The sequence below is a fragment of the Oncorhynchus mykiss genome, chromosome 1, assembly GCF_013265735.2.
Source record: "Oncorhynchus mykiss isolate Arlee chromosome 1, USDA_OmykA_1.1, whole genome shotgun sequence".
In the NCBI taxonomy this organism is placed as follows: Eukaryota; Metazoa; Chordata; class Actinopteri; order Salmoniformes; family Salmonidae; genus Oncorhynchus; species Oncorhynchus mykiss.
In genome coordinates, this window is record NC_048565.1 from 65,426,222 (window position 1) to 65,439,992 (window position 13,771).

At 47.9% G+C, this 13,771-nt stretch overlaps 1 protein-coding gene across 1 annotated transcript in view; it reads left to right on the plus strand.

The window, feature by feature from the left end:
• thada (THADA armadillo repeat containing) overlaps nt 1-13,771 on the plus strand; it is a 104,217-nt gene that overhangs the window by 53,923 nt on the left and 36,523 nt on the right. The window contains exons 31-32 of the mRNA XM_036982928.1: nt 2,279-2,361; nt 10,751-11,157. Of these exons, the coding sequence (XP_036838823.1) occupies nt 2,279-2,361; nt 10,751-11,157 (490 nt within the window). The remainder of the gene's footprint in view (nt 1-2,278; nt 2,362-10,750; nt 11,158-13,771) is intronic.

Below are 13,771 nucleotides of genomic sequence, written 5' to 3' on the forward strand. Positions count from 1 at the left end.
TCCTGATCTGGCTATGCCATATGGCTGTGGGCTACACTAGTTCATTTAGCAGACAAGATTTCCTTAGAATTCCATGGCATTCATTTTATATTGTTTTATAGTATGAAGAATACAAATGAACAAAGCTGAATGAAATAGAAAGGATATTTTCTCAGAACGATTTGAGGGAGTGCGCATGTGGCTATTCTGTGTTGAGCGATTAAAACGGGATACCCTTTTTTCCAGTTTTCGCCTAAAATGACATACCCAAATCTAACTGTCTGTAGCTCAGGACCTGAAGCAAGGATATGCATATTCTTGATAGCATTTGAAGTTAAACACTTTGAAGTTTGTGGAAATGTGAAATGAATGTAGGAGAATATAACACATTAGATCTGGTTAAAGATAATACAAAGAAAACAACTTGCTTTCTTTTTTTTATCATCTTTGAAATGCAAGAGGCCATTATAAACTCAGGAAAAAAATAAACGTCCTCTCACTGTCAACTGCGTTTATTTTCAGTAAACTTAACATGTGTAAATATTTGTATGAACATAAGATTCAACAACAGATAAATAAACTGAACAAGTTCCACAGACATGTGACTAACATAAATGGAATAATGTGTCCCTGAACAAAGGGGGTGTCAAAATCAAAAGTAACAGTCAGTATCTGGGGTGGCCACCAGCCGCATTAAGTACTGAAGTGCATCTCCTCATGGACTGCATCAGATGTGTCAGTTCTTGCTGTGAGATGTTACCCCACACTTCCACCAAGGCACCTGCAAGATCCTGGACATTTCTGGGGGGAATGGCCCTAGCCCTCACCCGCCGATCCAACAGTTCCCAGACGTGCTCAATGGGATTGAGATCCGGGCTCTTCGCTGGCCATGGCAGAACACTGACATTCCTGTCTTGCAGGAAATCACACACAGATCGAGCAGTATGGCTGGTGGCATTGTCATGCTGGAGGGTCATGTCAGGATGACCCTGCAGGAAGGGTACCACATGAGGGAGGAGGATTTCTTCCCTGTAACGCCCAGCGTTGTGATTGCCTGCAATGACAACAAGCTCAGTCCGATGATGCTGTGACACACCGTCCCAGACCGTGACGGACCCTCCACCTCCAAATCAATCCCGCTCCAGAGTACAGTCCTCGGTGTAACGCTCATTCCTTCGACGATAAACGCAAATTCGACTTTGACCCCTGGTTAGACAAAACCGCGACACGTCAGTGAAGAGCACTTTTTACCAGTCCTGTCTGGTCCAGCAACGGTGGGTTTGTGCCCATAGGCGACGTTGTTGCCGGTGATGTCTGGTGAGGACTTGCCTTACAACAGGCCTACAAGCCCTCAATCCAGCCTCTGTCTATTGTGGACAGTCTGAGCACTGATGGAGGGATTGTGTGTTCCTGGTGTAACTTGGGAAGTTGTTGCCATCCTGTACCTGTCCCCACAGGTGTGATGTTCGGATGAACCGATCCTGTGTAGGTGTTACACGTGGTTTGCCACTGTGAGGACGACCAGCTGTCCTGTCTACCTGTCGCGCTGTCTTAGGCGTCTCACAGTACGGACATTGCAATTTCTTTGCTCTGGCCACATCTGCAGTCCATATGCCTCCTTGCAGCATGCCTAAGGCACGTTCACGCAGATGAGCAGGGAGCCTGGGCATCTTTATTTTGGTGTTTTTCAGAGTCTGTAGAAAGGCCTCTTTAGTGTCCTAAGTTTTCATAATTGTGACCATTATTGCCTACCATCTGTAAGCTGTTAGTGTCCTAACGACCGATCCACAGGTGCATGTTCATTAATTGTTTATGGTTCATTGAACAAGCATGGGAAACAGTGTTTAAACCCTTTACAATAAAGATCTGTGATGTTTTCAGAAATTTACAAATTATCTTTGAAAGACGGGGTTCTGAAAGAGACGTTTCTTTTTTTCCTGAGTTTATCACTGAGTCCAGGCGCAATTTAGATTTTGGCCATTTAGATGGCAGCTGTGTGTATGTGTGTGTATACGTACGTACGTATGTATAATGTATAATGTATACACATACATACACACACACAGCTGCCATCTAAATGGCCAAAATCTAAATTGCGCCTGGACTCAGTGATAAACTCAGGAAAAAAAGAAACGTCTCTTTCAGAACCCCGTCTACTACTAAAAAAAATTTGCTTAAAGTAACCATTTTGAATGTTTTATCCAAATAACAGTGACTCACGTCTAGCGCAATGCTCAGTGCTAACTCTCCTTCCTCTCGCCCATCCCCTTCCTCCTCAATATCTCCCTCCTGTTTCCAGGCAGAACCTGTGTTTAGTGACCCGAGCTGTGTTTGTGGACGTGCTGGGGGCCGTGTGTGGACCCCTGGCTGCTCCTGTTGGAGGTAAGTGAACCAGACAGACAACTGATAGGCAAGACAATGGAGAAAATGGAGAAGTGCTTCAAGTCCAGGTTTTTACTGTTGCCTCCTTTTCAAACGGTTTTCTCTCATTTGATGCCAACTCAATGTGACCCTTCCAAGTGTGGCATGGAACACATTTGAGTTGGTTTGATATGGAAACACCTTTGGTTTGAGGTGGAGGGAAGGACAAAAGAAAACCCTGGAGTACAAATAGCGGTAAAATGCGGTTTACACATTTTCGGCCAAGCCTTTTCTGAAGGTGATTTCTATACCCTGGTGAATGTTATGCCATAAACGTCTGGCTTATCTCTCTGGTCTGGAGAGTTCACTTCGATCACTTAGCATGACCTCTCCATTTTCTTAATGATAATAACTGACGTGTGTTGGCATGGCCTGTCCAACTGTCCTCCATTTTGACCGATTCACAGAACTGTTGGTTGGTTTGTGGCCTGGGTGATTTAGGGAAGTGGGCGGGTGCGTGTGTGTGTGTGTGTGTGTTCGTCTGCGTGATCATGGTCTCCACAAAGGAAGAATGTGAAACCGAAGGCGAGCCTCTGACAGATGGCGGGATTGTGCCTGTGACCCAGTTAAAGGAGGAGGGGTGTTGTGTGTGTTTTTGGTCCATGTGCTCAACACATGTCCCGGCCAGTGGAAACGTTTACGGCTGTTTTAAAACAAGTCTGCATTCAGCCTGGCCGCTGGAACCTTACATAACAAATACACTGCAGCCTCTGAACCCCTCTCAGCCCAACTTTGCCCTATCCCTCTGTCCTTCTATACCTAATTAGCTACCTCCCCTGGAGGGATATTTTGTTGGGTTGTTGGGTTAGAGTTAGTGCCATTTACCAGGGGCATGGGATGATGAGAAATCATCCTTTTTCACTTTTACTGGCATCATCCACAAAGTAGGAACTGGAAATGTATTGGGCAGTTCCTGCAGACAGTCACATCGCTGTGTAACCAACACATCTCTGAGGGGTGAAGGAGGAGGGTGGGGGGGGGGCTCTCGACGGCGGCACAGTTGATCCCTCCCTCCCGCCACCTCTCCCGTCTGCTCCAACCAAGCCAGTAAAAACAGCAGCAGCACATTTTGGAGTTAGGAGCTCTCTCTTGCTCTGTCTGTAGGAACTTTCTCTCTCTGTCTCTCTCTCTCTCTCTGTCTCTCTGTCTCTCTGTCTCCGTCTGTAGGAGCTCTCTCTCTCTCTGGCTCTGTCTCCGTCTGTAGGAGCTCTCTCTCTCTCTGGCTCTGTCTCCGTCTGTAGGAGCTCTCTCTCTCTCTCTCTCTCTGGCTCTGTCTCCGTCTGTAGGAGCTCTCTCTCTCTCTCTCTCTGGCTCTGTCTCCGTCTGTAGGAGCTCTCTCTCTCTCTCTCTCTCTCTCTGGCTCTGTCTCCGTCTGTAGGAGCTCGCTCTCTCTCTCTCTCTCTCTCTCTCTCTCTCTCTCTGGCTCTGTCTCCGTCTGTAGGAGCTCTCTCTCTCTCTGGCTCTGGCTCTTTGTCTCTCTGTTTCTGAAATCCAACCCCACTGACTCCATGGCCAGCACTATCCTTACCGCTCAGATGGGTTATTCACTTGACTCAATCCACCTTAAATGATCTCAGTTAAACACACACACACACACACACACATACACACACACACACACTCAAAGTCGTTAGCACCATCTGGAGCTGATCCTAGTGTTGAATCACATGTATTTGTATTACTAGAGGATTTGGCTTTTCTGGAAAGGGTTGTGTCCATCACACACACAAATCATCAACATCAACACACACATTCCCATAGACGCACAGTCTCAAAAACATGCTCCGACACACACCCACCCACCCAGGGCCTGTAAGATAATTAGAGGGAGTGATGCCAGCAGGTTGTACAGGCTCCTCCATCATGGGAAAGAGCACATCTGCAGCACAGACACACACACACACCGTCTGGGGTTTTGTTTTTCACAGTTTGGGTAATGACGGGGGAGCATGATGTAAAATCCAGCTGTGAATGTGTACTGGTAAACTCAAGAAACTGAAGTACGGACATACCTAGACACACACACACACGTATTGAGTGGGTCAGCACAGTACTCTACCCTTAGTACTCTACCCTTACCCTTTGTTTTAACCAGGCTCTAATGTATATACACACCCTGGACAGGGTCAACACGGGCCATGACTCCAGCAGTACGTACACACACACACACACACACACACACCTCTTTCTTACATAGTGGGCTTGCATATATCAGGATATATTTCACACAGACATTCACACACCAGCACAATAATTTATTCTGACACACATACCTTCCCAGTGCATAACATAACAAACACGTATAACCTCCAAGCCTCACACAAGTTTGCTCTCACACAGACACTTTCTAAGAGGGAGCGAAAGGAAATGGTTTGTGAGTTGGACTGGGCGTTTACGATACATCTTGGATTGGATTATGAAAGTCTACACAGCGAGAAGTTTGTTTACTTTTAATCTAAATACACCGGATGGATATTTACACGTTTTAAAGCAGTGCAGTGTTACCCCGGCAAAGTTTATTTAAACCAAATGTGGTTTCATTTTTGTTTAAATATTTGACGTGTTTTGAGTAGACCCACACCACATAGTGCCGATTATAATTCTCTCACGTACTCGCTCTCAAAAACTCTCGCATTTCCACGTTCAGTGTGTTTCAGGTTTGTCAATGCAAGTTTTTGCTGGAAAATTATTATTGTGAAAAATGGTGTTTAAAAAAATATATATATTTCACCTTTATTTAACCAGGTAGGCAAGTTGAGAACAAGTTCTCATTTACAATTGCGACCTGGCGTATCGTGGATATTTCTGTTATATTGTGTTATGTTTTAGTATTTGTAAGACCCACTGCCAAACTGGACAGGCTATTGAGTCATTTTAGAACCAGTGGTCAGTCAATGTGCCCCGGGCCTGTTTTGAGTCGACTGTCGTACTGTGGTTTTTCTGTATGACCGACTGTGTTTCCTCTGACTGCTGTCTGGTCATGTGTCAAGTCGTTAGAAAGACACGCGCACACACACTGAGATACTGGCCTTTGGCATCCAGTGTCCACACACACACATACACACACACACACAGAGAGATACTGGCCTTTGGCATCCAGTGTCCACACACACACAGAGAGATACTGGCCTTTGGCATCCAGTGTCCACACACACACACAGAGATACTGGCCTTTGGCATCCAGTGTCCACAAACACACACACACACACGCACACAGAGATACTGGCCTTTGGCATCCAGTGTCCACACACACACACACACACACACACACACACACACACACACACACACACACACACACACACACACACAGAGAGATACTGGCCTTTGGCATCCAGTGTCCACACACACACAGAGATACTGGCCTTTGGCATCCAGTGTCCACACACACATCTGTGTGTGTGTGTGTGTGTGGACACTGGATGCCAAAGGCCAGTATCTCAGTGTGTGTGCGCGTGTCTTTCTAACGACTTGACACATGACCAGACAGCAGTCAGAGGAAACACAGTCGGTCATACAGAAAAACCACAGTACGACAGTTGACTCAAAAATGACTCAATAGCCTGTCCAGTTTGTGCGAGTACTTCCGGCGCCGACAGAGATGGCCGCCTCGCTTCGCGTTCCTAGGGAACTATGCAGTTTTTTGTTTTTTTACGTGTTATTTCTTACATTAGTACCCCAGGTCATCTTAGGTTTCATTACATACAGTCGAGAAGAACTACTGAATATAAGATCAGCGTCAACTCACCATCAGTACGACCAAGAATATGTTTTTCGCGACGCGGATCCTGTGTTCTGCCTTACAAACAGGACAACGGAGTGGATCCCATGCAGCGACCCAAAAAAACGACTCCGAAAAAGAGGGAAACGAGGCGGTCTTCTGGTGAGACTCCGGAGACGGGCACACCGTGCACCACTCCCTAGCATTCTTCTTGCCAATGTCCAGTCTCTTGACAACAAGGTTGATGAAATCCGAGCAAGGGTAGCATTCCAGAGGGACATCAGAGACTGTAACGTTCTTTGCTTCACGGAAACGTGGCTCACTGGAGAGACGCTATCCGAGGCGGTGCAGCCAACGGGTTTCTCCACGCATCACGCAGACAGAAACAAACATCTTTCTGGTAAGAAGAGGGGCGGGGGCGCATGCCTTATGGCTAACGTGACATGGTGTGATGAAAGAAACATACAGGAACTCAAATCCTTCTGTTCACCTGATTTAGAATTCCTCACAATCAAATGTAGACCGCATTATCTACCAAGAGAATTCTCTTCGATTATAATCACAGCTGTATATATCCCCCCCAAGCAGACACATCGATGGCTCTGAATGAACTTTATTTAACTCTTTGCAAACTGGAAACCATTTATCCGGCGGCTGCATTCATTGTAGCTGGGGATTTTAACAAGGCTAATCTGAAAACAAGACTCCCTAAATTTTATCAGCATATCGATTGCGCAACCAGGGGTGGTAAAACCTTGGATCATTGTTACTCTAACTTCCGCGACGCATATAAGGCCCTGCCCCGCCCCCCTTTCGGAAAAGCTGACCACGACTCCATTTTGTTGATCCCTGCCTACAGACAGAAACTAAAACGAGGCTCCCACGCTGAGGTCAGTCCAACGCTGGTCCGACCAAGCTGACGCCACATTCCAAGACTGCTTCCATCACGTGGACTGGGACATGTTTCGTATTGCGTCAGATAACAATATTGACGAATACGCTGATTCGGTGTGCGAGTTCATTAGAACATGCGTTGAAGATGTCGTTCCCATAGCAACGATTAAAACATTCCCTAACCAGAAACCGTGGATTGATGGCAGCATTCGCGTGAAACTGAAAGCGCGAACCACTGCTTTTAATCAGGGCAAGGTGTCTGGTAACATGACCGAATACAAACAGTGCAGCTATTCCCTCCGCAAGGCTATCAAACAAGCTAAGCGTCAGTACAGAGACAAAGTAGAATCTCAATTCAACGGCTCAGACACAAGAGGCATGTGGCAGGGTCTACAGTCAATCACGGACTACAGGAAGAAATCCAGCCCAGTCACGGACCAGGATGTCTTGCTCCCAGGCAGACTAAATCACTTTTTTGCCCGCTTTGAGGACAATACAGTGCCACTGACACGGCCTGCAACGAAAACATGCGGTCTCTCCTTCACTGCAGCCGAGGTGAGTAAGACATTTAAACGTGTTAACCCTTGCAAGGCTGCAGGCCCAGACGGCATCCCAAGCCGCGCCCTCAGAGCATGCGCAGACCAGATGGCCGGTGTGTTTACGGACATATTCAATCAATCCCTATACCAGTCTGCTGTTCCCACATGCTTCAAGAGGGCCACCATTGTTCCTGTTCCCAAGAAAGCTAAGGTAACTGAGCTAAACGACTACCGCCCCGTAGCACTCACTTCCGTCATCATGAAGTGCTTTGAGAGACTAGTCAAGGACCATATCACCTCCACCCTACCTGACACCCTAGACCCACTCCAATTTTCTTACCGCCCAAATAGGTCCACAGACGATGCAATCTCAACCACACTGCACACTGCCCTAACCCATCTGGACAAGAGGCATACCTATGTGAGAATGCTGTTCATTGACTACAGCTCGGCATTCAACACCATAGTACCCTCCAAGCTCGTCATCAAGCTCGAGACCCTGGGTCTCGACCCCGCCCTGTGCAACTGGGTACTGGACTTCCTGACGGGCCGCCCCCAGGTGGTGAGGGTAGGCAACAACATCTCCTCCCCGCTGATCCTCAACACTGGGGCCCCACAAGGGTGCGTTCTGAGCCCTCTCCTGTACTCCCTGTTCACCCACGACTGCGTGGCCACGCACGCCTCCAACTCAATCATCAAGTTTGCGGACGACACAACAGTGGTAGGCTTGATTACCAACAACGACGAGACGGCCTACAGGGAGGAGGTGAGGGCCCTCGGTGTGTGGTGTCAGGAAAATAACCTCACACTCAACGTCAACAAAACTAAGGAGATGATTGTGGACTTCAGGAAACAGCAGAGGGAACACCCCCCTATCCACATCGATGGAACAGTAGTGGAGAGGGTAGCAAGTTTTAAGTTCCTCGGCATACACATCACAGACAAACTGAATTGGTCCACTCACACAGACAGCATTGTAAAGAAGGCGCAGCAGCGCCTCTTCAACCTCAGGAGGCTGAAGAATTTCGGCTTGTCACCAAAAGCACTCACAAACTTCTACAGATGCACAATCGAGAGCATCCTGGCGGGCTGTATCACCGCCTGGTACGGCAACTGCTCCGCCCTCAACCGTAAGGCTCTCCAGAGGGTAGTGAGGTCTGCACAACGCATCACCGGGGGCAAACTACCTGCCCTCCAGGACACCTACACCACCCGATGTTACAGAAAGGCCATAAAGATCATCAAGGACATCAACCACCCGAGCCACTGCCTGTTCACCCCGCTATCATCCAGAAGGCGAGGTCAGTACAGGTGCATCAAAGCTGGGACCGAGAGACTGAAAAACAGCTTCTATCTCAAGGCCATCAGACTGTTAAACAGCCACCACTAACATTGAGTGGCTGCTGCCAACACACTGACACTGACTCAACTCCAGCCACTTTAATAATGGGAAATGATGTAAATATATCACTAGCCACTTTAAACAATGCTACCTTATATAATGTTACTTACCCTACATTATTCATCTCATATGCATACGTATATACTGTACTCTATATCATCGACTGTATTCTTATGTAATACATGTATCACTAGCCACTTTAACTATGCCACTTTGTTTACATACTCATCTCATATGTATATACTGTACTCGATACCATCTACTGTATCTTGCCTATGCTTCTCTGTACCATCACTCATTCATATATCCTTATGTACATATTATTTATCCCCCTACACTGTGTACAAGACAGTAGTTTTGGAATTGTTAGTTAGATTACTTGTTGGTTATTACTGCATTGTCGGAACTAGAAGCACAAGCATTTCGCTACACTCGCATTAACATCTGCTAACCATGTGTATGTGACAAATAAAATTTGATTTGATTTGAGATACTGGCCTTTGGCATCCAGTGTCCACACACACACACAGAGATACTGGCATTTGGCATCCAGTGTCCACACACACACACAGCCAGTTTGTGGTGGACCGCCTTTAATTTCCTCACTGAATCCCGGCTGTGCCCCCCCCCAAGAGACTCAGCTATTTTGATGAATGCCATTATAAAAACAGCTCTGCTCTCAGCCTAATTATGTTTTCCCTCTCTCACTATTTCTCTCCCCCTCTCCCTAACATCAGTTTCCTGGCCTAGTTGAAAGGGAAGTCAGGAGTTTGGGCTGCTCCCTGTTTGACTTGATTCACTTCCCTCCAGCTCTGTTTGGGTTGTTGCCGTTACCCTGCTGCTCCGGCCGGCCTCTGGAGTTGTGGAACCCTGGTACGGTGGAGTTGTGTACGATCTAGATTGAGTGTTTGTGCACGTGTGGATACTTCTACATGGGGTCTAACTGGAGAGGAAAGGCCTGACAACCCAGATAGGGTTGCAGTGTCCTTCCCCCAAATGCAGACAGGCTGCTCTTCTCGCTCTCTCGCTCGTGCGCTCTCTCTCTCTCGCTCTCTCGCTCGTGCTCTCTCTCTCTCTCTCTCTCTCTCTCTGTGTGACAAGCTCCCATTTGTCTCCAGTCATCCTCATCCCACCGGTCCCTTCTCTCTCTCGTCCCGTTGTCATTCCTGTCCTCCCATTATGGCCATTACGGGCCGCTCATGTGGCCGCCGGACTCTTTGAGGATCTCGTTCCACGGTAACCCGGCCCATCTCCGCAGTAACCCTAGACCGTCCCCGGGGAATGCAGCATTTCCCTTCCTTTTTGTCTGGCTCATGTTGAGTGGCGCTCGAAGGGGGCCAGGTTGAGTTGCACTTTTTCTTTCTGGGGGGTGGAGGGAGGTGGTGTGTGGGTTAATATTAAGCTGGCTGTGAAAGGAGGCCCTGTGAAGATGTCTTGGATTTTGGAGCATTGTAGCAGGGGAGGGGGTTGGGGATGGAGCTACAGAAAGATATTTGGTTACCAAAAAACTTCCTGGTAGCGCGGTAAAGCTGTGCTTCAGGGAGAACTGGTGTGGGTACGTGTGTGGTCATTGTACGTCTGTCAACCAATGGAGCCAAGACAGAACAGACAGACTGAGTGTGGAGGTGTGAAGTGACTGGCACAATGAGGAGCCAGTCCAACAGAGTACAACAGAGGCGGTACATCCGTCACCTGTACACCCCAGAGGGTTGGCAGCACCTCCCTCAAGTGTGTGTGTGTGTGTGTCTTTGTGTGCATGCAAATGTTCTCTAACTGTTTTCCGTCTCTCCTTAGACTCCGAGCTAAAGGAGTTGCGTGAGGAAACGCTGGCACTCCTGATGGCCTCTGAGCTGGTGACCCCTGGAGGCCCCTCTGCTGTGTGTGGCCCCCCCGGCACCACCCAGTATCTCCTCAGCCTGGCACGCCTGGCACTCAGCGCCAGCGTGGAGAGCCCACTGCTGTGGGGCATGGAGGAGGATGGCAACACATCGCGAGGACCCCTGCTCCTGGGGTGTCTGCTGCAGTGCCCGCACTACGAAGTCCGTGAGCTGGCCCTGGGAGAGGTCCTGAAGAGGCTGGAAAGAGAGAGGGATGAAGAGAAGGGGGAGGGGGAGAGAAGCTCTCACTGGCCCCAGGAGACCATAATCTCAAACCTCACTACCCTGGCCCTGCATGAGGCCCACCCTCAGTCTCTGGCCAAGGTAAGACACCATGGGGAGGGCCACTAGGACCAGAGTTTTTCCCTCATGTCTGGTCATGTTTTAAGCATAAACTCCAGGGCCATGTTGATGGTTATTTGGTAGTTGGTCATGTAGCTGGTGTTTTATGAAGCCCGTGGGGGGGAATCAAACCTACAACTCCACCCATCTCAATTGTGTTCAACCTCCCTCTCCCCAGTGACAAACTCAAGACAATTATAACAAATCAATTACATGTAGAAATCTGTTTTCCTTATTATTGCGTGAGAGTCTTCAAGCGCCATATGGCTACTCCAAGAGAACCTCTCCCTCCCTTCTCGGTCCCTCTGAGGTTTGGTAACTTTCCACTCCTCCACCAGGCAGCACCTCCTGCACCACGGTGGAGGTTTAAGTGAAAAGGCAGCCTGTTTATCCCAGCTAGAATCATATTTCAATTCCTCATAAACACTGGACAGCCATCCATTACCCAAATCTTTGCCCTGCCATTTTTATCATTAAGCCGTGTAAGAGTTGACAGGACTTGTCACTACTGGGAATGGTGTGTGCGTGCTCGCATGTGTGTGTTTCATTGAAAGCTGTTTTATTGCCCAGCCGTTAATGTTTAAGCAGCCGGTCCGTTAAGCCGCATCTCTCCGCGCCAAGGACACCGTTTCCATGGCTAGCCCTCTGCTCCAGTAAAGCATTCTGGAAGGAAACACTGCGTTTGGGCCTGACTTCCTCTGTGGGTTGGATCTGTTGGCCTTTAAAAGAGCGGGAGCAGGGCATTCCGCTTCCTGTGAGACTGACCTGCAATCCTCCTCAGCCCAGTCTCTCACTTTACAGCTTTAGAGTGCTTTAAAAGTTTCAGACGGAACGGCTATTTGCTGAGTAAGGTGTGTGTGTGTGGGGGCTTGAAATAATTCCACTTTTCGAAATCGCATATCTGGATCTTCAAAATACATGTTCAGTTACTTTTACTGCTGCTGCGCGAGGGTGATGTGGGGCGGTGTGTTTGGGATCATTGTCAGCCACCTTTCATCTTCAATTCCCTTGCTGATGGAAGGAGGTTTTCACTCAAAATCTCACGATACATGGCCCCATTCATTCTTTCCTTTACATGTATCAGTTGTCTTGGTCCCTTTGCAGAAAAACAGCCCCAAAGCATGATGTTTCCACCCCCATGCTTCACAGTAGGTATGGTGTTCTTTGGATGCAACTCAGCATTCTTTGTCCTCCAAACACGACGAGTTGGGTGTTTACCAAAAAGTTCTATTTTGGTTTCATCTTCTTCTGGATCATCCAAATGCTCTCTAGCAAACTTCAGACGGGCCTGGACATGTACTGGCTGAAGCAGGGGGACACGTCTGGCACTGCAGGATTTGAGTCCCTGGCGGCGTAGTGTGTTACTGATGGTAGGCTTTGTTACTTTGGTCCCAGCGCTCTGCAGGTCATTCACTAGGTCCCCCCGTGTGGTTCTGGGATTTTTGAGATCATTTTGACCCCACGTGGTGAGATCTTGCGTGGAGCCCCAGATCGAGGGAGATTATCAGTGATCTTGCATGTCTTCCATTTCCTAATAATTGCTCCCACAGTTGATTTCTTCAAACCAAGCTGCTTACCTATTGCAGATTCAGTCTTCCCAGCCTGGTGCAGGTCTACAATTTTGTTTCTGGTGTCCTTTGACAGCTCTTTGGTCTTGGCCATAGTGGAGTTTGGAGTGTGACTGTTTGAGGTTGTGGACAGGTGTCTTTTATACTGATAACAAGTTCAAACAGGTGCCATTAATACAGGTAACGAGTGGTGGACAGAGGAGCCTCTTAAAGAAGAAGTTACAGGTCTGTGAGAGCCAGAAATCTTGCTTGTTTGTAGGTGACCAAATACTTATTTTCCACCATAATTTGCAAATAAATTCATTAAAAATCCTACAATGTGATTTTCTGGATTTTTTTTTCTCATTTTGTCTGTCATAGTTGAAGTGTACCTATGATGAAAATTACAAGCCTCTGTCATCTTTAAGTGGGAGAACTTGCACAATTGGTGGCTGACTAAATACTTTTTTGCCCCACTGTATGTATCAGTGTCACATGGATATTTTCATTTCATTTAGAAAAAGCCGTTTCAGTGTTAAAATAGGCCTATAAAGGGCCTCCCGAGTGGCACTGCATCGCAGTGCTTGAGGCCCCACTACAGACCCAGGTTCAATCCCAGGCTGTGTCATGACTGGGAGTCGCAAAAAAGCGGCCCACAATTGGCCCAGTGTCGTCCGGGTTAGGGGAGGGTTTGGCCGGAGGGGCCTTAGTTGGCTCATCGCGCTCTAGCGACTCCTTGTGGCGGGCCGGGTTCCTGCAGGCTGACTTTGGTCGTCAGCTGAACGGTGTTTCCTCTGACACGTTGGTGCAGCTGGCTTCCGGGTTAAGCGGGTGGATGTTAAGAAGCGCGGTTAGGCGGATCATGTTTCGTAGAACGCATGACTCGACCTTCGCCTCTCCTTAGCCCGTTGTGGATTTGCAGCGATGAGATGAGATCAGACCTGCATTTGGGAGAAAAACAGGGTCAAATTAAAAATAATAAACATAAAAATGAACACAAGTACTCACACTAACGTCTGTTCAGATATTCAAATAACCGTGCACATCCC